Genomic DNA, 25,170 nt, shown 5'->3' on the forward strand with positions numbered 1-25,170 from the left:
TGTGTCGGTGCCCCAGTGTCTATTATGGACGAGGTGCCCTGCTTGTCCTAGGCATTTTGTTTAAGTTCTCACCCAGCCTTCCAAGAAATCCTCCATGTAAAATTGCTTATCCTGTGCCCTCAAGATAGCTCTGTTGGATGAGAGCCAATCAGGAGTCATGTAAGTGACATGCTTGACTTCTTGAACCCATCTAGGCTCATCATCTTTTCGAGTCCGCTAAGAGAAGCACGTTGGGTTTGCATAACAACGCACTATTATGCAAGCAACATGTAATAATTTAGTTTGTGGATTGTGTGCAATATATTAGTAATTTTTATCAATCACTCTAGAGTAGTTACTGTGAAAGATGGATTCTGTGCCTAACAACAGAACAGAAGTTAGGCATAGAACTCATCTGAAAATTCGACGTCGAACTACTTTAACAGAAATGTTGCAAACTGATACACTGGAACGAGAGGGTCAGCAAAGTCTAACAGAAATCATTCTGTCCACAAAGAATGGCATCAAGATGTCATCACGCGCAGGTTTGCCTACTAGGCATTATATTAGATGTATGACTGAGGCACCCAAAGAACTATATTTCTGGGACATTTCCTACCTGACCATGGACATCTTGTGTTGCCTTGTGTAAAAATGCATAGCCGCTCTGAGCTTCTTTTACAAACACTGTTAGATCTGTGCCTTGCTTAGATAGTGAGTATCACGGACAGTCGTATGCCATGCTTACGCGTCCCATTGTCTTCTTATTCTTGCAGAAGTACCAGTACCAAGATGATGATATCCATCCGCATGACCATACATTGCCTCGATTAACCCACGAAGTGCAGGGTCCGGAGCTTGTCCATGTGTCCGAGAAGAACCTGTCCCAAATAGAAAATGTCCATGGGTATGTCCTGCAGTCTCACATCTCACCATTAAAGGTAAGCTCTCTGCAGTCGCACCATGCTCTTATGTCATGTACATTGTGATTGTCAATATGAGATTGCACATAGAGTACTTGTGATGTCTATTACCATGTCTAGAATACAAGTCTTAAGACCATGGACAATGTCATCACCAAAGAAACAGCATTTACCTACAAGAGAATTAAGAAGTTAGTATGAATCCATAATGTGAACAGTGGAGCGCGTAGTTTTCATTTCATTATGTTGCCTGGGTGACGTGAAGGAGCGCAGAGCTATGGCCGAAAGAAGAACAATTGAGGAACCTTTTCAGAACCTATTTTAGCACTGGAATTGAGAGAAGAATTTGGAATGGCCAAATTACATCATTAGGGGATTATTAGATAGAGATTAGTGACTCAATACTGAAGGCAAAGTACCTGACATAACATGATGGAAGAGCTTTGGTTACCATACTGAAGTCTGTGCCGAAATAGACAATGAATGTTTATGAAAATTAAAATGAGAAATGTCTGAAACATATTTGATAAGAGTGCATTTTCTCCATATATACACTTTTGCATACATGTTTTATTTTCTTTACTATATATATATATATATATATATATATATATATATATTGTATTCTATTAATTTTAACCAGCCTTGACAACGCTCTGCGGGAGCATGAAGCATGTGTTTGGCAATACAAAGGTTGTATACCTTTGGAGAATAAACAAGTATTTAGTTCTGGTTTATATGTTGATAAACCAGCATATATCCAGATTAAGCGCCATGTAGTTAATTATATTTAAAGTAATACTGCTATTACATCATAACATGTGTGTGATATTGTTGTGAAGTGCATTGCTGGAGGGATGGATGCAAGCTATTCTGGAATGCATGAGGTCAGAGAAAATGTTGGAAGGTGAGCATGTTCATGTGTGAGTAAGGGAATGCTTGTGTGCTGGCATTCCAACCATGGCAGCTGGACCGGGGTGGTAGTAGCCAGTGGGTTCCTCTCACGTAACTTATGGACTGAATAGTAACTGGAATAAAGGGTCTTTTTTGTACCTTACCTGAAGTGTCTGTGGATCTTTGACAAGATCCACGGACACAGGTAAGTGGGGTCCATACAATAAACAGTTAAACCCACTTACCTGTGTCCGTGGATCTTGACGCCAGTGACAAGATCCACGGACACAGGTAAGTGGGTTTAACTGTTTATTGTATGGACCCCAAAGACGAGCAGCCGCCACCAGAGGATCCAGGAACCAGCTGGCCCATGTGGAATGTTGATGCCTGAACAGCCATCAACATTCCACACGCGCCTGGACATATTACAACAATCTTCTTTATAACAGATATCTTGGCAGAAATCCACAGAGTTAAATTCAGTACTCCTCATTGGATACAGCTATACCTCATGATTGACTCCATCAAAGAAATCCATCGGCTCAAAACCTGCCTCTCGCTGATCCAGTCTTGGATTTCCAGTGCACACTTGAAGCTCAACCCCTCCAAGACCAAATTCCTACTCCTCACCAACAACACTGAACACCCAGACATACAGACCTGGCTATCAACCATGAACTCTGAGGGATTCACACCTGAGCACACCTCCAGCGCCAAGTCCCTCGAGTTCAACATCAACAAACACCTCTCCTTCAAGACACACATAGCTAAGAAAACTCAGACAGCTTGGTATCTGCTCACCCTCCTGGGAAAAGTCAACCCTTCCTCCCTCCGGACAGGTTTAGATCCATCGTTCAAGCACTGGTCCTATCCCACCTGGATGGGGGCAATACACTCCTCGAAGGCCTCCGGTCGTCCTCTCTTGTGCCCCTGAGAAGTGTCCTACACGAGGTCACACACCTCATAAAAGGTCTACGCAGATAGAACCACATCACCCCGGCCCTCATCAACCTTTACTGGCTCCCACTGCACGCACAAATCACCTTCAAGTCTTGCTGCATCATCTATAAAGCCGTCACCCTCAAGTCACCCAGGTACCTTGTGGAGAAGCTCAGCGTCTCTGGCGGATAGCATTCCACCAGTAACCAGGACACGTGTAGACTTGAAATCCGCTGCTGCAAAAAGGAAAGGACCAGAAAACAAGCCTTCTCTGCCTACGCCCCAAGCCCATGGAACCTCCTCCCCGTCAGTATCAGACTCACCCCCACGCTCCTACAATTCAGAAAATAACTCAAGACCCACCTCTTCAAGGAATCTCTCTGCCTCAACACCTAGGCCATCACATCACCCCTTACGCCACCTGACTCGCTAGATGCTGCCCACCCTTCTCGTCCCCGCCACCCAGTACAGCTGTACCCATCCTCTGTGTCCATCTGTATCCTACCCCAACTGTGTATCTGTTTGTTTGTTACCTTTGAAACGCGCTCTGTTATGCATCTGTACGGTAGTAAACCGCTGTAAAGTGCTCTGGTATGAATCTGTATTGTTGTATACCTCTGTGTAGTGCTCCACTGCTTCTCGAAGCCAGGTCTGCCCTCAATAAATACCATAATAAAAAAAGCAGCAAAACAATAGAAATATGTGCAAGCCCACAAAAGCCTTTCAACATACCGGTCAGTTGCAAGTTTGTCGGGTCCATGTCAGTCAGACCGGTTAAAATGCATTACTATAGGCAATGCATAAAGCCCATTGGTCCGATTACTCACCGGTCATCTTCAGTGCTCCCGTTTCGAGTCTTCCACTTCACAGTCCCTATTCTATGAGGAGAGTCCTTACCTCATATACAGGTGTTTTACAAGCCCCCTTAAAAAAATAAAAAACATTGCTCTTCGTATTTTTTTAACTGCTTCCCTAAACCGGGTGTGAAAAGCACCTCTGACTGATACTTTCTGTTTAATAATTAAGCAGTTTGAAAGGACATTAGGACATTAGGTATCCGGAGGGAGGGATGTTGTGCACTGTAATGAGGAAAACTCTGACTACGAAGCTGGAATCTTTCCATAGATCGAACCAAAGCAAGCAGATGCAGGTCTTGCTTTGGCACTCATGCAGTGAGAGCCATGTAATTTATTAGAAGATACACAGCAGCCAAGATACACAGATGTACTACATCTGAAAAAATTACTACTGTATCTTGAGTAGTGTGGGAAACAACAAAGAGGTCCAGAGGCCCTTAAGTCATTGTCCTCTGACAGCCTCACCTGCAACTGAAAAGCATGTAAGAGATAGAGCTGCAGCCTTTACTATGGACCCAACTAAGGCAGTGCTCTAGGGTAAACCTAGGGACAACACAGTGCAAAGAACAGAATGTATCCAATGCATTTACTTGTTTCCCATCTACAAATTCTTCCAAAAATAAACCTATCTCTCCCTGCTTCTAGAGGGGGTTCCCTGCCTCAACCCAAGAAAACATGGGTGCACGTGAGGCTGTCAATCGAAACCAAAATATATACCATCCTCTGTCTCAAATCCACTACTCTGTCCCTGCCACTAACTGACATTGATGGAAACCAAAGGACTCAGCCTCACCTCCCATGCCTTGTTGAAGTCCACACTGAGTTTCACCTTTTTGGGACATCCCCAGCTGTCATATCAACCCAATCAAGGAACCACTGTGACAGACGTTCACTGTTGGCTTTCCAACACTGCTTCGTTCCCTTCTCCTGCTCATCACCAATGTCCCAGTGACTCCTTCTCCCAGAGGGTGTCCCGCATCTAGTAAATCCGAGACATTCCACCACTTTGCTCTCCATGGCACCCAAGGCACTGTGGCGAGGAAGAGCGCTTTCCATCCTCAGGGTTCATCTAAGGGTCCCAGATTCATCTTGAATCCTGTCCTCCTGTGGCTTCCCAGGTACGTTGGGGTAGTGGGATCTGTTCAAACAAAAGCAGACAATTACTGAACATATAAGGTCTGGGCATTGTTTTAAAAGCAAAGTGCAACTGACCCTATTCTCACAGGTTGTCCTGGTGGGGAATATCCTTCCACAGTATTGTATTTTTATTCTCAAAGAAAGCATTCTGCCAAAGTTCTAAGTATTGCCTACATTTCTACTTTAATGTCTACGAGGTTAAACATTGCTGAATAATTTTAATGATTTTTGATAACTGTCAGCATTTGGTGTCATTATAACTGAATCTAAAGGTAACTGGACAAAGTGAGTCTTATTTCTTGTTATATATCCACATAATGTGCATGTCACCAGGGTAGCACCTGACATACTGTGTAAACATTCCTTTGTGGGGGCTTGGGGATTCACTGCACCTAAGAACCAGTCTGCATCACCTCCCTTGAGTCTCGGCCTTGGTTGCTCACCCACGTTTACCAATTGACAGCCTTGGCTGGGGTGCCTCTGTGTCTCTACCACACCATATAGTGAGTAGCATTACAGATATCCCCCTCCAGTCTTCACAACCAAGATGTAACATAGATTCTTCAGTATATGTATTTGTACCTGCAGGTTGTCTGCATGTCTATTTCAATATATTTAGTGTGTGAATAAGGCACATACAGGCACTTCAAAATCTGTTATATTTTTATTTTGGTAAAATAAATCATTTGTTAGTGGACAGGAGCTGTTTCAAAAAATTGTGGCCAACGTTTAGCCATTTTTGCCACCACACATTCAGTTGGCCCCAAAAAGAGAAATGCCACACTTCCTCTAAACAGGCCACAACCACTGACAAATACTTTTTATTTTCTTTTGAAAATAAAAAAGTAACACTGTATATGCAATATCGGGTTTATTACTCATATAAGGCAACCAACAGGTTAGAGGGAAGTCGTTGTCTAAAGAGTCTGTGACAAAGTACATTGTTGAAAAAGTATGTTTACACATTTAAGGCCTATCCTACTACAGCGCATTAAGGCCCTGCCAACCCTCCCTAGTCTCCACTTCAATTGCTGTGTCAAAACCAGGTGACCTCATCAACATATTAAGTTGCACCTAAGTCTTTCAAGATAATTTACAAAACTCAAAAGCCATTTCACTCTTCTTTCAACGTGCTGGAGGCATTCTGATACATTCACGCTTCTGTTCAAGATGAGAAAAAAAATCTAAAATATCCTCTTTTTGCATAACATATTTTTACAAAAGAGTGGTTTATTATGATTTGTGTATAAAATATTCTTGAAAGACAAAAACACATCTTTCTTCCAAATAGAGCCAAGATGATACATGTGATCAAAATTCTATGTTTCAGACTATGCTCAAATCCCGGCATTACTACTTAACTGAAGTGTTTGATCTTAGGCAAACCATTTTCTTACTGTGACTTATCTGTAAACAACTGTAGAAGTCCTTAAAACTGGTTATCTCACATTGCACTCTAGATACAAAATGTCCCACTCATTCTATTGCTCCATAAATAATATCAGTGATCATTCACACAGCGCCTGGAGACCATGAAAATGGCAGTGGTGTGCAGTATAAATCAACATAAAATTACATATTTTGCATATCACATATTTTGTTTGCTTTTTTGTTTACTTATGCCAATTTCTTGTAATGTTGCTTTTCATGATACTATCAAGTATCAAAGACTCATGTAACTTCATGTAAGATCATTTTCTGTGATTTCACACTGATGCCAATACATATGCAAATTAGCCCCCCCCCTGTATGTGCTTTGTCACACAGGACCTCACACATCTTGGAACCTGCCCTGGATTTTGATAAAGGGCATAATTATGTACACAAATTGCCTACATCCTTTCCATGGGCAGCGTCTCACTGATAACTGTTGCTGTCTTTCTCAGCAGTCGTGTTGGCTAACCCTTTTGGAACACTGTTCCCTCAATAGCCTGTCCATTGAAAACATTGTATACCTCTTATTTCGACTCCAAAAGGTGTGTTATGTGAAGAAACACATGTTTTTCATATACACTGGGAAAACACTGTCACATGCTGTTATTTTCGCAGGGAAATGTACACACACTGATATACACTGATTTTTACATTTTGTCAACACACTGGAAAACATCACTGAAATTGACAAAACATGAACAATGACAACCAGAAACCCTAATCATGATTCAAAGGAGTTGCAATCAGGAATCCCCACACCCCCAATTCCCCACATCGCTATTGCTTCATTTTGCCACAAGCCACATTTAATAGTTGTGTTTTTATGGGGATAAAAAGTCAGGGGGTAAGAAAGTGTGGTACATGGTATGGAGGGCAGGTTCTATAAAAATACCTGGAAAGAAATCGATGAAAATTGCACTGAAGTGAGATGCCATAGCTTTGGACATTATTCATAGGCTGAAACTGCTGAAAAGGTTATGCCTGTTGAGAACTATGTTCTGTGTTTTGGTTATGTTATGATATCTCTGTGAAGGATGGACTTTCCATGGCAGTTATGGGTATGGCAGTACACAGGGATTTCATTTGGGTCATAATGTGTGGTTGGAGATGGCTGCATTTTCTGATTACTTATGATGGCTTTATGTGTTCCTATTTCTTTCATCTTGATGCTACAACAATTACAGTAAACATGTACAAAATATATGTATGTGCTTGTGTGTGTGTGTGTGTGTGTGTGTGTGTGTTTGCAGATCTATCACTAAATGAGTTTGAAGAGTGCACAAAGAATGTATTTGTTAAAAGAAGAAGGTTCATGAGCAATAGAGGGTGCACATTATTAATTAACATGTGGGACATGGTCTATGAAAATTCTAATAAGAATAAGAAGGAATGCACCCAGAGATAAGTGAATGTGGAGGAAACAAGGATCATAACTACTAGTGGGTGAAGTGGTGCATCATGGGAGCATGACGCAGCCTAGAAATGGAAATTGTGGGAATGCTTTTCGAAGAGCGGAATGGAGGAAAGGACGGGTGAGAAGGTGCAGATACTATTTGATGCAACAAGTCGAACATGCATAGAAAATATAAATTTGGTTTTACATGTGCTTAGCAGGTCATTATTCTCACAGTATTTACTACACTGTAGTAGTGGATGGGTAGGCGCTGGCATTACAGAACCACGAGGTAACTGGAAATCACGACTACCTCACTATTAACCCATTGCTTGCCAATCTGACCTTTAGGACCATTGCCATCAGTCTTCAGGGGTGCCAATAGGACAAGTATAGACAATATCGAGGACCAATGACCCTGAAGTTGATAATAACAGTAATATTAGGTTTTGATGTAGAGCTGCATGCCGATTCTTCCCACTTCTAAGGGCTGTAATAATAGCTGCTGTTATTATTCATTTAATGGTACTCAATGTAATGACCTTAGAATAATGAAGAGCTCCGCCAGCCATACTGGGAAAGTCTGATAGGGTGTCCAGTCAAATGTTCGAATCAAAAGGATTGAATGACCTTTTGATCGACAGTAAAAGGACTGAAAAAAAGGATCATATTTTTTTAAAATGTATTTATTTATATATTTTGTAAGTTTAGCATGTATAAAAAACTTTTTTATAAAAGGAAAACGGGGGCGGAGGGGGGACCCCCCCCCATAAAAAAAAAATGTGATCCTTTTTTTTGGTCCTTTTACTGTCGAAAAAAAGCCATTTGAGCCTTTTGTTTTCGAACATTTGACCTATAACCGTCTGATAGTCCTGGTGTACCTTTCCTACTGATGAACCTCCCTCAACCTTTTCCTCACTCTCCTCTTCATACTCCAGTCTCCTTACTTCTCCAACCTTCTCTCTGTCTCACACCTCACCACACTCCATCTCCTGTTTTTCTCACTCACTCTCCATGTTCCTGTCTTTCCCCCCAGCTCCCACCAGATATCACTCATCCCTACACTAGCACTGCTTCAACTCTCTTCCAGCTTTCTGCCTCACACTATCTAACTCCTATTCTAAGTCCACTACTTTCTCTCCCTCATTCACACACAAACAACCAAATTGTGTCCACACTCTCTGTCCCAACACCTTAACCTCACTCTTTTTAAACACTACAAAGGTCTCCTCCAAATTATTCTCTTTGCCCCTCTTTGGTCTTCTTCCAGCTCCCCCAACCTCACCCAAACACTTCTCATTGCAGAATGACTGCTGGATTTTTATGTGCTTTCTCTTCATCACTAGCAGGTTCTCTCTGTTCCCATTTAACCACTTGAGTCAGCTGTTTCCCTAGGACAATCTCTGCCTGAGCTAATCACACCCCCTCCACTTGTGAGCTGGAAGTCTTCACAAAGGTCTTTAGCCCTGCCCCCTTTTCAGTCTTCATTTTCTCCAAGCCAACCATGAAGTCATTGTGATCATATGTTCTTTTGTTCTCTCCTCTAATAAGTAAGATAATGTCCACAAAGGCTTTTGGGAGGTTTCCATGATCTACCGAGGGATGATGTCATGTTCTGATTGTTGCTGCTCCACCTCTTCTGCTCCCCTGTAACATGCCTGGGAAGTTTATAGTAGGTGTTTTGTCCATTTCTATTTGGGCAACTGGTTAATTCATCTTGTTCCAAGTTGGTTCTTGTCTTTTGAGTCCGGTTGCATTGTGATAATTGTAGTTTTTCATCGAATGTTGCTGCTATTCCTGCAACCATTATCCATTCCATGGATCCACATGTCTGGTGATGCTGGTAGATTTTGTGTCTCAGGAACACCCTGAAAGAGAAGAAAGAGACCTGCCCAGGGCAGAGCCTGATAGACATCGGTTCTGAGAAGCAGGCACCAATGTACAACTATTGCTCCAGGCACAACAATTAGCAGGGTACAGTGGTCACCTTTAGCTCCTGCACACCATCTCTGGAGTAGGCCGTCACTGGTGTTGCTCTGGTAGACCCTTACCCCTGGTTGAGAAGGGTCATTGGTACACCCTGACAGAGTCAAGCCCATGCCCTGTGTGACGAATCTGAGGATGTGTCCCTTCTCCCCTAGGGGGGAATCTTTCCCATGGGGCCAAGGCAGTGTGTACACAGTACAATAGTCCCCCTGAGGGTGGTGGTGGTGGACTGAGGAAGGATCACATGGGGATGGAATCCCACTATGGGATTGGGGGCGCCCATCAGCAGAGAACATTATCACTGTGCTTTAATACCTCCAATCCCTTCTGCAACTCTAAATCCTCCTTCCCCCTCCCTGGATAGAGCTAATATTATTAAGATGGGCTGGAAAGTACCAGTACAGAGGTTCTGGAGTGACATCAAACCAGACTCAATGATGGAAATAGAGAAAGTGCAAAGCAAAAGTCAGCTTTATTAACATCTAAATAAAGCATCCAAATAAAGCAGGGACTGTCTCGGGTGGAAGCAAGATGACACAGAACAACACAGGTTTGATCCCTGGGTCTGTGCTTAGAAATCTCAGAATAGGAAGAAATTATTGAGGTAGAAAAGTCCTACCACCAAAAGTTCGACCTCCATTTATCAGCATATGTATATGTGGGGGGGAGGGTAAAGTTAATACAAATGTATAGGTGTAAGGTGGGGGGTCTCCCCCCATATATATATATATATATATATATATATATATATATATATATATATATATATATATATATATATATATATATATATATATGATAAAATGGATTAACAAATAATAATGAAAACAGACGTTTGGCGGTCGGACTGTTCAAATCGGTAATTTCACACAGATCCAAAATCTCTGGGTATGAAGTGTGTTATAAATAACCTATCATATCATATCATACAAGCATAGAATATTGTTGCTCTCAATTTATTCAGTATGAACAATGGATTAAATACTCAAACATTTTTACTACTGAAATCACAATATCATCTTTCAATACACAACCTACAGGGACTGGGGATTGATTGAGGGGATTGACTACATATACATTATTTAGGGGTTAGAGCTCTCATTGAATAGCACCTGTCTGATGGCTCCTCCCAAAACCACCTCTAAATTGATAACAGTATTAAGATATCATCTATACAATACACTATTGGTTTGCATAAAACGTAGTGGGTGGCTTAGAAATAGGGATTTTCATTGGTTGGCTTTGTACTACCCAACCTTGAACAACTGACTGGTAGTCAAGACATGATCCAGACCGCAGCAGGGGGAGTACGTCAATGTACTGCTTTCCTTTCAGTAAAAGAAAATACCATCCCTTATTCCTAGGCCATTAGCCATGGTGATTTCTTTTTATTCAACTTTGTGTTGCACCTCGTGTCTGGGAATATGTGTGAGGAGTGAGGCATGTGTTCTATCTGTATTTGTTGCTAATGAATAGGCTGTGTTTTCCAATTATGGGTCATGTGTGATGAGACCGTGTTTGGAATTATTTCACCCTGCATTTATTGGGATGTAAGCTAATATTAGTGCAAGTGTTATAGTTCCCCCATGGAGTCTTTGGGATTATAAATATCCTGCACCAGGCTTACAAAGACTTGTTGTTCTTTTAAGTAATCTAAGAATATATGGCTTGGCTCTTGGGAATTGTACTCGTGCTTTCACTGCAGCATTCCTATCCTCCCTTAATTTGTGGAAAACTTGGCTGTGGTTGTCAGCTATCGTTTAAGCTCTACATGGATCTGTATTTTTGTTATTTCTGAATTTTGAGTTTTTGTGAAGTCTTGAGGCAATTCATTTACTTAGAAGTGTGTTGCAGCTTCCATTTTGGAAAAGATGGATGCCCATTACTCTTGTGTTTCTATAGTATTGAGCTATATTTTTGTGTTGTTCATGTTGCATTCAGTTTATAAATTGCTTATGTTACTATTCTTCATGTCTTATGGATGCCATGTTAATATTCTTCATGTATTAATGCATATATTACCTAGTGTTTGCATTCTTCTTGTTGAGTGCACATTTAATTTGTGCTGGGGAAGGTGTAGTCGCTACTGATGGCCTAACCATCTGGCTCCCAACAATATATTTTGCTGTCAACTCAGTCCACCTAACCTATATGCAACATTGAAAAGCAAGAAATTACAAAGTATAATTTATATAGTTTGAAGGCTGGTACTGGGATCAAGAAGATGTTCACAAGTCCAAGGATCACTTGTGAGAAGCAGAGCAAGCGTTCTAGCTTCCTGATGCAAGTGATTGGCCCAAAGCAGTACATCAATCAAACCTGTGAGATTCAAATGAGAAGCTCAAACTCAAACTCAGGTGCAGCTCAGCTGAGATGCAAGAGAGAGACAAAGAGAGAGAGAGAAAGAGAGAGAGAGAGAGAGAGAGAGAGAGAGAGAGAGAGAGAGAGAGGCCCACCCCGAAGAGGAGCCATGCACAGGAACAGCTGACGCAAGACGCAAGGGAACCCGAACCAGAAGCAAGACAGAAGCTGAGCATGGTCTATTAAGAGAGGACTAATCAGGTTGCTGCAAAGAGAATTCTGTTTGCCTGCCAGGTTCCGTGAAGCATGGAAGAGACAGAACTCAGAGCCTGGAAAAAGCATCAGACTGCAGAGTCACTGCAGACCTCGCTGGACAGCTGAACACTAGCAGAGCCTCCAGAAGGGACACAGCTGCCCGGTAACCACTGGTACCTCAGAGAAGATAGTAATCACGTACATGGGTTTCCCGGGAGATGGTGGAGGTCGGAGGAAGCAATGGGGTGAGCTCAAGAGCTGGACAGAGAGAGTTGTATACTTGGCAGGAGAGTGAAACCAAGCAGATACAAAAAAACAGTGTGAGTCTGGGACCTGAACCCAAGAGTAGGAGTAAGAGGGTCTGGGACCTTGATGAAAGAGAGGGTATGGGGCCCTGAAGCAAATGAGCGAGAGCCAGAGAGTGAACCAAGCAGATGCAATGCAACTGTGCAAGTCTGAGACCTGCCCCCAGGAATAAGAGGTTCAGAGACCTTGAAGAAAACAAAAGAGAGTTGTATGCGTGACAAGAGAGTGAACAAAGCAGATACAGCACAAGAGTGTGAGTCTGGGACCCACACCCATATGGGAAGCCAAGGTTTAAAGCAAGGAGAGTCTGGGGCCCTATGAGAGAAACAGAGACAATCCATGAGAATCCACTGGCTTGTCAGGAGAGAGAACCAAGCCACTTTTGCGAGTCTGGGTTCCGCACCCACATGAGAGACTGGGAACAAGAGGGTCAAAAACCCTGAAACTGATAAAGGGAATCCTACGCTTGGTAGTGGAGCATCCCAAGCTGGCATGATATAAGAACTGTGACATCACGGAAGAGTTCTTTGTGAATTATCCAGTAACCTAAGATAAGAAGTCATCTAGAGGAAAGGAACACAACCCTTTCCCTAGTTTCCTTTGATGTAGGGAAACCCCCTTTTAGCTTTGGGGAAAGAGAGGCATTTTTTTCAACCCTTTCTTATTTAATAAAAGTCTTTAACCAAAAACACGCCACCATTGTGTCCGGGCCTTACGTCTGCACCCATACACCTGTCACACATAGTTTTGTACTTTTCAGGAACAAGCTGTAACATGGATGTGGGAAGTAAGAGGAAGGAACACATAAAAGATGATCCCACGATTACTGGTAGAAGGGAGGAAAGACAGTGGGATGGGCGTGAAGTGCATGGAGTGGAAAGGAAAGCATTGGCAAGAAGTGGAGGAAAAAATTAAATTTAATGTTTTTGAAGGTTAAAAGGAATTTAATGGGAAAATGTCCAGAAGTTAACAGCTAATCAGCAAGCAGAAATGGAGCACTACAGAGATTGAGTATAAGAAGAAGAAGAAGACATGGAGAGAAACATGTGTGCATTGTCAGCATAGAAGTGGTATATTGGGCAGAAAGAGTCAATGAGAGTAAAAGGCGAGAATATATAGATGCAAAGGGGAAGTGGTCCAAGTTCAGAACTGGGAAAGCCATACCATAAATGTCAGGTGGATGATTAGCTGAATATGCATATAAACGTTTCTTACTGCATCTTATCCTTGTAAAATGCAGACAGTACAAATATGCATGTAAAGTTTTTTACTGAAAGTGATCTAGAAGTGGTTCTTTATTTTAACATTCATTGTACCCAGCCGGGGGGTGGGAGGGTGGCACATGGTAAAGCCCCTACACCGAGCCTCCTCGGAAATGGGAGGCTGCCATCTTCTCTGCTAGGACTCCAGTAAGTGTGCCCTTGCATCACCTTCCCCCTGTCTCGGGAGGATAGCACAAGGGCAACATGCTCGCCTTGGAAGCAAGATGACACGGAGCAACACAGGTTCGAAATCCGGGTCCGTGCTTAGAAACCTCTGGGTATTAAGCGTGTTACCACTCAACCCCCGTTTCCACATATCTATTCTCCCCACCCTTGCCCCATTTACTTGGCACTCGCTTGTTGTTTGCAGGCACAAGGAACACTTGTGTTGCCGGTGCATCCCTGTCATGGCAATGGCTGCCATCAAAAGGGAAAAGGGACTGCGTGTAGTGTCATCCTCCCTCTTCCATGGTGAACAGATGGTGGTTTTTTCAAGTTGAGAAATAGCAAACACAGCATTTTGCAACTTAAAAAAAAAATACTATTAGTATCCCTGTACAGCATGCAGCAACACTAATAGCAATACACCCTCACTGGGTGGCGGATATTACCCGTAAAGTAATGCCACGGGTCTAATGGTAAAGCCCTCACTTCGTTCCAGCTTCTATCTTATGCCCCAGTGCATAGCCTGACAGGTAAAGCCCCCACCCAACTCGAGGCTTGTTGCTTAAATAACTAGTTATGTGTTGCTGTAATATTCCTATTGTTATTCAATACTAATTATTACACAGATCAATTTCTGTTCACTAATTGGGTGAATCGCAGGCTTTACCTGATGGTAAAGCTTTCTGTTTGCATTCAATTCCACTCACCTCATTTTCTCACTGTTTACACATCTTAGACTCTCCTCCTTCTACCACACCCATTCACCCATGCTGCCTTGCTCCACCACCAGCTTGCTCAATGTCCTCACTCGGCATCTCTGCATTTGCTTGCAAAGTGCCAATCTCAGTCATCAAATTCTACTGCCCTGTCACCATCCTGCCTCCCAGCACTCTTTCCAATCAGCCCAACCATCCCAAAATACTAATAGCCAAAACTCTACAGAATGAGGACTTTACCAACCTGTTACAATACTGGGGCCCTTGGTAAGGCCGTCCCTTTGCATGGGCCCATAACCTGGCCTAGGGCTGTTACTGGCCAGTAAGGCCTCTCTCTGTGCTGCTTTTTGCTTAAATAGATAGTTTTAAAAAAGTGTTGGGAAGAGCGAAAAAGATGAATGCAGTGGGTTTCCCTAAAGGTTTGTCTGGATAATGTAAGTGACTTCAATTCAACAATCCAACAAAGTCAATGCCTAGTCTGAGATGCCCAATGGAAGCCCTTATTTATATATTTATAGGTCAAGTTCTTAAATCTGGATGATGAACCCTTATATAATGCCCCTCTCTTTGAATCCCCCTGACCTCACTGAGCCAAGAAGTAGGTTGTTTTGCAAATTAAAAGGTTTATTGGAAAAATTAAACTATATATATATCACACTTTTATGAATAAATTAATATTTGATAGCACACTTATGAATATAACAGTGATCAACAATGTATAATCTACAGTAGCACAATTCTTTAATTACTTAGGAGTTGGTATAGAAAGGATAAGGTAGCAGAGAATACTTTGTATGGTTTCAAGGAAAAGCAATGATGGAAAGAATGCAGCACAGAAATAAACTGGATATGGTTTCAACAAGAGATAATCTGATCACTTTTTCCTTTGCGACAACTCACTCCCCCCCTATGCAATATGAAAAGATGGAAATGAGGGCACAGAGGTTTTCAGGAATACAATCAGAAGCAGTTCAGTTCCTGTTCCCCCCAACAAGCTTAGAGAAACAGGGATGATGTTAAAACACAGGCCAAATACTTTTAAATGTGATTGCAATGAAGTGAAAAAGATGCTAAAAATGATTTTAATTCCCTATAGACGATTCAGGGAAGGTGATAGCTACTTTGAATTAGTTCAGGTCAACACTAGCAATGATTCATGAATGATTATCAGAGTGAAAACGGATTTCAGCAGTCGAAAGCAAGAAGCAGCTATTTTTACAAGTGGTGAAATTGGGCCAACTTACAATTCGCTGCACTTTTTCCAAGTGCGTCGATCACGATTACGGGAAAACTATAAGATGGAAGGGTTGGGTTTGTTGGAAAGCTTAGGTTCTTAGCTTTAAATGACAGTTAAATCTTGCTTCTAGGACATACGGTTCAAAAGATACGGATGTTTTTGTGGAGGTAGATTTTCAGAAATGAAGTCAAGATTTCAGAATGACAGATGACACTTTTACAGCTTTAAAATCACAGGATGGACACACGATTTCTATGCAGTTCTAATTAGGTTTGAATGGATGGGATAGGATCACTTTAGACTAAGAGATTGGTTCTGTACATTTCTGGCTGGATACTCACTCCTAATTTTGGAAGGAATGCAACCTCGTCACTGATCTGGTCAGGTTTGGGCTGCTGTTCTATCTCCGGACAGTCTCTGGCACTGGTTCTGCTCAAAGCGGTCTGGTCTGGATCTGCTATCGGCACTGCACTGCGGTCTGGTCTGGGTCTGCTATCGGCACGGCACAGTGATCTGAATATGGTTCTGGCACAGGGATCTAGCCAGAATCAAAACAGCTTGCCTGGCTGTTGAAGAGTTTAGTTAGGTTGCTTGATTCTGAGGCCTGCTGAGAAGGATTCAGCTTTTGGTTCAGGCCTCTCTGCTTCAAGTTCTGGAGTCTATCTGGAGTCTAAGTTCTGGATATGGTCGGGCAGCGTGCTGTGCAGAAATTGATTAAAGAGTGGAAAATGAATGTCCCTATCTGGGTCTCAGTGGTTCTTTTTATGTCTTTTGAAAGTGGGTGGGAAGGCTGGCTTTCTATGCCCAACCCTCTGAGGATCCTGATAGGTTAAAGGATTCACTGTGAGCTGAGTGGAGAAGGGAATTGTGAGTCAGAATGAGTCATCAGGTATCATCTTTAGGGCTCAAGGAAAGGACACTCTGCTTTGTGTCTGTACAACATATCTTCTTTTTCATAAAACACATAACTACAATATACCCTACTTGTTAATATTACCTAAATTGCATCACAGATTGCTTAAGGTACAGTTCGGTTCAAGTCACATATTTCTACAAGCTTGGGTTCAGAAATGACAACATTTTGCGCTTTTAGTGGGTTTTACCATATTGTTTTTTCATCATATCTGACACGGAGGTACACACCCTCTCTGGGCATATTAGAGTATGTTTTGAGGTCTCTAGCATAAACACAGAAATTACAATATTAATAATTACAGGGCTTGGCCTCAGAACATCCCACAACGTTCAGCTTAGTCTCAAATCGTGGGTGCATTTTTCAGATTAAGAATCCCCAAATTGTACATTTCTGTCAACTTGATACAATATTTTATAAGCAATTTAATAAAACATACATTTGCCTCCACTGCAGTACACCCATAGGTTTGTCCCCGCCCCTAGAAACTTGGCTTGACTCAGAGATCAGATGTCTTGCCTTCCCCCAGAGCAGTGTTGACAGTTCACACCCAAAATCAGCATACCCTATTCAGCTGAAGGAATCCTTTGTCTGGATTTTCCTGCTAGCAGGGCATCAGTCCAGGGTGCCACTCTCCATTTGATTAACAGAACCTTGTGATTTCCTGCCTTCTTGCTGAGATGACCAGGTGTGAAGATTTCTCATGGGCATGCAAGCCTTTGAAATCCCAGCTAACTCAGGTTCACTCTTTAGCTCCTGAAATACAAGTCTCCTGTCAGAATTTAGATCACTAGCGCTGGTCAGAGGCGGGCGCCGGTATTGCACCCATTTTTGACAGCTGCCTTAAATTAATACATTTCAAAAGGGGATTTTACTTGATGGCATATGATCCTTGCTAACATTGTATTGATGTGGATTCTGCAGTAGAGTAATGTAGAACACCCAACCAGAAGTTGGATTTTTTTGGTGGTTTCATGCCCATGATCTTAGCAATTTTGACAATCAAGAAAATGAATTGTTGAACAGCTCTGTATTCCTTTGTCTGCTTTTGTTCTGTGGGTAGCCAAAGGATGGGGCTGGCAATGGTCTCCTGTATTAACACTGACAGAGGCAAAAGAAGATGGCAGCCTGTCTGTCAGGTTCTCACTGTGCACTTTCTGGTGATTTCTGGCCAGCAGCATTCTTTCCGGGGGCCATTATGATGTTTCCCATGTCAGTAATGCACAATGATGTTGTATGGCTTGGATGCGTGGGCTGAAACATCCCACAATACATCTGTCAAGAACCTAATATTATGGGTTCCATGCAATGGGAGGGTTTTCTGCTGCATAACACTAGTGGCAAATACCCGGCTCGAAAATTACAACTTAAACCTCTGAAATGTGCCCATTAGGGTAAAGCAACGATATCTCGCGCCACCACTGTGCACTGCTAAGACTAACACCCAGGACATCAACGATGACATTACAAATGTCATTGATGACATCACAGATGACATCACATATCTGGCCCACTTGTTTTTGTTCACTGACATATCTAGGCCAGGTGGTTCTGTTCACTGACAGTCAGAATATTAAACTTGAAAAGGTGCTGTATACCTAGATGTTAACCTTGTCCTATGTTCTTAAAGTACTTTCCTTAGGGTTTGGTATCAACTCATGTTGCACGTACATGGGGCAATAGGCAGGCCTCAAACACAATTAATTTGTATAAATGAAAATAAACTTTAATGCTATTGCTGTTTCTTTCTTCCTTACTTTAGTTTCCCTGTATGCGCCTCTGATTTGTTTGCATTGTGGGTCCTCATATGTATTGTTTGTACTAGCACAAGTGTGTAGTAAGTCATGTTTAACATTACAAAATCACCCCTGACATCTTGCAACCAACATTATAAGCACAACCCCTCGTAGGGACTTTTAATCATAATTAATTTCACATGTGATGCCATCAGTGACATTTGTGATGTTATCTTTGATGTCCTGGGTGTTAGTCTTAGCAGTACACGGTGATGGCGCGAGTTATGGTTTCTTAGCTTACCATAACTGGTGAATTTAAAAGGTTTATTTGGTTTTACTTGTAACCATAACGTCCTTTTAACAAAGTTTTTGCATTTAATTTCATAGGTTTATATTGGTGCAACTTAACCATAGCATCCCTTTAGAAAAGTTTTTCATTGAATTTCATAGGTTTTTATTAGTGCAACTTAACCATAACGTCCCTTCCAAGAACGTTTTTTCATTGAATTTTATAGGTTTTTATTAGTGTAACTTAACCAAAACGTCAATTTAACAAAGTTTTTTTCATTGAATTTTATAGGTTTTTAGTTTTGTAACTTGACCATAGCGTCTCTTTAACAACATTTTTTTCAGAGAATTTGATGGATTTTCCTACAACTTACTAATATCATACTTAACCAAATATAGGAATTTTATTTTCCAATTTACCAAGTCTCACCTTAAAACTCTGCCATTTCCCACCTTCTAGCATAATATTTAACAGTTCTATATTAAACACTTCTATACTTTCTCCACTGTGTTTGCTTCCGTCGACGTCTGCGAACATCTGACGTCATTGCGGACCTTCCGGACTGTGCCATGTGACCATGGCTCACGCGATGCATGATTACGTGTCCATGAAGGTGTTTGCACTAGGCGTTCGGGTCCATGCTTCGAGGACAGTTCGGAATTGCATTTTCTACTGGTCTAGGAACTTTCAAGCTCGATATGTACCCTTGCACAGCTCCTACACCTATTCTTATTCATTATCCGTTCACAATCTATTACAAAGCACATACTTGGAAGAATAGTAGCAAAACAGCGATTTGTCTTAAAAATGGCATCAGCTATTGCCATCCCTCCTCCCCAAGAGCCACCACCACCACCAGCTGGAAGACCCACACAACAAAAAAATGAGCAGTATTTCCAAAGACAATGAAGAGGACCAAGAAGATGAGGTAGAGGAAATGCCTACCTCTAGCACCCAGAGAGAAGTATGGGTGTGGCAGTTCTTTACCACTGTTCGGAATGTACCAAAGCCTAAAGCTACAAAAGTGAAAAGCACTGAGTGCAACTTTTTACATAGTTGCAGACTACCTGGACATTATTCCTGCTCGACCACCTCCATGTGCCGCCACACCAAATCCAACTACTGCAATGCTCTCAGAAATATTGTTCCTTTCTTAGCAAGTAGTAGGCTGTCTTCCTCCACATCATCTTCCTCAACCAATACTGTAACCACACAGCCAACTTCTCTGGGACACAAAATCCCACCAGCTACCTTCAAGCAATAAAAGAGGCCGTTGATCCATATCTTTGGAAGACAACAGTCCTCAGTATATACCGCAACACACTGCAGGTGTAAGCAATTTCAAAGTGCGTTTGAAGTTGGAATCAAGGAGCATGAGAAACACTGCCCACTACCTTAGAAGTAACACACGCGCAACTTCTTCCCCTGTCCACCTACCCCTCCATATTAGTGCGTGGTGCCTCTTCCCTCATTTCCCTCCTCACCTTACGTTCTAACCTCTCCTGCAAACATTTTTTTTCTAAAACAACCAAAGAAAGTCCCTTTAGGAACCACCTTTGACAGTTAAAAAATAGAACTAAAAAACATCTTCTAAACTCCATCTACTTTACATTTCTCAGTAAAGTACATAGACTCAATATGTTTTTCCAACATTTCCATTAGCATTTTGTGTTATGCTAATGGGAATAATGTGGCATTCATCCCCCGTTCCAGTATGCAGCCTAAGTTATTGGCCCAAGTGAAGTGTATCTGGGTGGGCCTGATGCCTGCCGACTTTGGCACAAAATAAATAAATAAATAAATAAATAAATAACGCGGGCTCCAGACCATTATGCTTCATTGCATATCACACATTTATTGACCTACATATTGCCTTTTTTTAAAACTACTGGACAGATTTTCATCAAATTTACAAAAGCAGGCTTTCAGGACCAAGCCGCCGCTCCTGCTGCAAATTTGGTGAAAATCCGTCCAGCGGTTTGGGCTGTAGGCGTAAGCAAAGTTTTCTATGGACAAAAAATATATATTTGGGACCTCCCTTATAACTTTACCCCACCTTGATGAAACCTCAACAAACTTGCCAAGACAATTCAGAGCGGGCCATATACTTTTTTTGCAAAGTTTGGTGAGGATTCGTACGGGGGAGCGAAGTTATAAGCCGCCCAAAAAGTGTTCTTCTTATGGGTTTAGCAACTTAACCATAACTACATGGCCACAAAAGCAGGCCTTGTAATGAGCTTGTAAAAGGACATATTTTAAGTAATCAGGAACAGAAGCACAGCAAATGATCTGTCAAAGGCAGGGAATATCTCTGAGGCAGCACACTCGTCTTGAAAGCAAGACAATGCAGAGCAACACATGTTCGAATCCTGGTCCCCCTTAAAGATTGGTCTCCGCTATTGAGCGTGTTATAAAAGATTAATTAATATATGTTGAAGTTTCAGACCCTTTGTTTTAATGACATTGGATAGTGAGCCATTCAATATAGGTTTATCTTCTACTAATAGCGTTAGCAGCTGACAATTTGCGCATTTGATGAGTATAATATTTTGAGCATGTTGCGTTCCCTCGTGTTGAGAAAGATTGTTGAAAAACGTTTATAGTCTGAAAGGTGCACTGCCTCCATCAACATTTGACCCTACACGAGCCTGACCATTTGATCCCAATAGTTCACTAGAAAGAATATATTTTAATTTCCACTGAAGAGACAATTAACATTGGACTAAACGGGCCTTTGTAGACGCATAGGACTTCTGGATTTCTGTTGTACTCTAAACTTTCCAAAGAGATCAGGCAGAGGCAGCAAGGGAGATAGTAAAACCTTGAAGAAATACAACCAAAGCAGATGTTTTGAATCCAAATACAATGAACTTGCGCTTAGATGAGTTGTATTTCAGACTGGCCTGATGGATATCCTCTGTCCGTGGCACAGCAATATACAATTGCATGTTGTAAACATACTGGTGGATGGAGACACTGCATGCAGCATTCATATGTCCTGGCAGCTCCGTGTTGTGAGTAATCAATACCTTTAGAAGGATGGACCACTGGGCCTGCCATACTCTACGAGCGGAGAGGTGGACCTAAAGGGACCACCGCAGGTAGGCACCGGATAGGAAAGATTGAAACCTTTCTAGTAGTACTCACAATTGGCTATTCACACAGCAAAATGAATGGAGGGCTTCATGCTCCATTGTATCGAAGGCTGCTGAGCGATCCAGCAGCACCAGCAAACAGCCTTAGCCACCAACTGTAATCTGCAGGACATTGTCAACAACCTGTATTGTGCCTAAAGTGAACATCTGACTGAGATTCCGAGATGTATCTATGCACAATTCTGTGTGTGGTACCTAAGCAGTGAGAGGATAACTCCTCCCTGACCGAGAATATACCACAAATTCCTCATATTATGTGCCAGAACGGCAGCAGAAAATCTTAGCAGGAATATGCTGCCGTCATTCAGGAGATATACCAATGAGCACCACTGACACAATGAAAACATAATTTTGAAAATAAAAAAGTGGCAACTTACTTTGGGACCACCGTTCTTGCTTTTGTGTCACATGGTGCCCATTGTATCAGTGAGAAGTGTCATTGCAGGAAACGATTGCCTATAGGACACTGGCAATCTGGCTATGATACTATGACTGCAAGACAGAATATAAACTGTGAGGGAAATTGCAGCTAGTTGTTTAGTGTTCAACCAGTGTCCCCCTTGAGATATTTGATGTAATGCTCTCTTTCCGTTATACTTACATCAATGGTGCGTGGCATTTGCAAGTTCCAGTACTGAAGATGAACTCGCCTGCTCCAGCATCACACAAATAATGTTTCATTTCACACATGATTATGTTGATAGATGGCTGAATATTCAGCATCTTTATGTATATCAGAACCAATGTTCATGCTTGCTGCTTTGACATAACATTAATCAGCCTTAATATCGTGGAAGCTTGAAGTTAAAGCCAGCTATTATCTTCTATATCCTTCCATCATTAACTACGCCAACAGTGGAGGAGATGGAAAGGAGGTAATGCCAACATCATTCATTCTTAGCTTTCTCATCATTGTGTTTATAGCAGATGCTTACAATGTGTTATTCATTTAGCACGTGCAACGTTATTTGCAAAACATAGATCTTGAATTCGTTTGTGCTATATTTTTGGGCTACTTTGCTTAGTTTGCATTGTTTAACCCCTTGATTGGTGTGCTATGTTAATTTATACCGTGCAGCCCTACCACCCATGAGCAGTCTCCAGGCGCTCGCCTGGCTCTGCAAGAGAGGGGGTGTGTATATTAGTGAGGATAGGATGAGAAGATAGGTTTAGAACCAGGAGGAACTGGCATCTGTGAGTATTGTTTTGCATGTGGGAGTTGGTGCTTGAGGCCCTGTGTGTTGTAACTGTATGGGTGGGATTCAGTGCCTAGGATGTGTGCTAGTGTTTTTGTTGGTGTTAGTGTGTTGAGTGATGTTGGGGTGGATTGCAGTTAGGCGTACTGGTTAGATTATGTCCATAAGGAACCAGAGTCACAGGGTGGCTGTTGCTTTATGGCTATCTGGTGTCTTGGTGTGTACTTTGTTGTTGGAGGTTTTATGCACCATGTGGTGGGTGGTTCACTATAGATGTGTTTCCAGCATTTCAGAGATGGTGGGTGTGAACGTATAAATGATTCTTGGTGTGTTTATGTGCAGTGTGGCAAGCCGAAGGTCTGGTGTAGTGGCGTTGGTTATGATGGAGGAGCAGGAAAGGTAAGTTGGTTTCTAAGTCTTTTGGTTTGTTGAGGCCTCTGATGTGACTCTTTGGTTGCCGCTTTATGATATTTACCCACATTCTTGGTTGCAATGTATCAGCCCATCTCGCCTCCTCTCTACTTGTTTGTCTGTGATGTTATTGTTGCTGGATCTCAGGTCCCTTCTTGGGCAGGACCAGCTGATCTTCTTTTGGAGGAATTCAGCTCCTTGTGTGTCGAAGGCTTTGTGGCCGATGGAGAGTGCTTTGAATTTGATATGTTTTTTTTTGTTTTTTTTACTGGGAACCAGTGTAGGCTTTTCAGTGTTGTGATGTGATCTCTCTTGTTTAGTTTTTATAGCATCCTGGCTGCCATATTTTCCACCCTTTGGACTTTCTTGGTGAGTCTTTGCGGCATTCCTAGTTAGAGGCTGTTTTTGTAGTCATTTATTATGAGTATCAGAGATAGATTGTGAGGGTTCTTTGAGGTAGGAAAGGTAGGGAAGCAATCCTCTGAGTAGTCTTAGAAGGAAGAAGCATTTTTTGGCAATTGTGGTGCTTGCAGTTCCAGGAATAGGCTGTTGTCCATGAGTATTCCTAGACCATTTACTGTGTCAGTAGTCTCCGGTTGTGTTCGCATGCTAGCCAGCTAGTCCAGTTATAGGTTGCCTGTGTTGAATCCTGGGAGTGAGAGCATTATTTCTGTTTTTGCCAGGTTCAGTTTAAGGTTGTTCATTGTCATCCAATTTTGGATGTCTGTGAGGCAGTTGTTGAGGCAGTTATTTTGTTCCTGAAGTGTCTTTGTTTTCGCTAATCTCTTGGCTTAATCAGTATGCAAGTAGTGCATTGCACTGTGGAGACTGAGCCCCCCTCACTCCATACCACACCATGCAATGTGAGAACCAGTATTATGCAGCCAGGGGAGCAGATGTTGAACTCATGTAAAAGCATTTGGACCTTCGGGATTTTAAGGATGTGTCTGTAAATCGTCTCTTGGTGTATAGCATGGAATTAGTGCTGCATTAATTAGTCAACTGATATTCATTGATCACACTGGGAAACTTCTTCAACATTTGCAAGTCCTACACTGTTAAGCATGCTGGTTAATGTAACATCCAGTATAGTGCCAATTGTGACTATTCTTCCTAGATCCATACTACAGGAATACTGGAATAACAATAGTTAAATTGAGCATCAAGTTCTGTAGGAAATCGGAAATTGAATTGATAATAACTTTTGACTGGCACAATGGATTTGGCTAATCATTTGCAAAGAAAATGTTTGCCTGTTGGCTGGGAGGGTATTTATAAAATCACTTTGAAAAGAAGCAGTTGTCAGTCAACTGCCTCCACTGGGAGTAGGTGCGTGTGCTCCTGTGACCAGTATTTGAACCTTTCCTGACTATCCTGATTCCGATGTGTGAATCCTATTTGCTGTTTCTGCTTTTGCAGTCTGTCTGTTTTTGAACCTTTCCTTGATTCCAGCTTTTGACTTCTGAAACCTTGTCCTGTTTTGCTGTTAGTCATTCAGTTCTTTACTGATAACGTTTCTGCCTTTCTGACTTCCTGTAAAGACCCAGTTATCAGTAAGCATTTCTGCATCACAGACTTGTTGTATTTCTGCCTTGCTTTTCTCTCTTTCTCTCTGCAATGCCTGCCTTTTGAGGTTTTCCTGTTTGTTCCTTGTCTGCCAAATTACCTGACTTCAGCCCATAGTTA

General features: G+C 42.0%; 1 protein-coding gene across 3 annotated transcripts in view; it reads left to right on the forward strand.

Moving 5' to 3' along the window:
- DLG2 (discs large MAGUK scaffold protein 2) overlaps nucleotides 1-25,170 on the forward strand; it is a 5,493,568-nt gene that overhangs the window by 1,048,358 nt on the left and 4,420,040 nt on the right. For all 3 annotated transcript variants that reach the window (XM_069639853.1, XM_069639851.1, XM_069639850.1), the window contains exon 2: nucleotides 756-920. In XM_069639853.1, the coding sequence (XP_069495954.1) occupies nucleotides 756-920 (165 nt within the window). The remainder of the gene's footprint in view (nucleotides 1-755; nucleotides 921-25,170) is intronic.

Source organism: Ambystoma mexicanum, chromosome 7q (genome assembly GCF_040938575.1).
Source record: "Ambystoma mexicanum isolate Mex_15411 chromosome 7q, UKY_AmexF1_1, whole genome shotgun sequence".
In the NCBI taxonomy this organism is placed as follows: Eukaryota; Metazoa; Chordata; class Amphibia; order Caudata; family Ambystomatidae; genus Ambystoma; species Ambystoma mexicanum.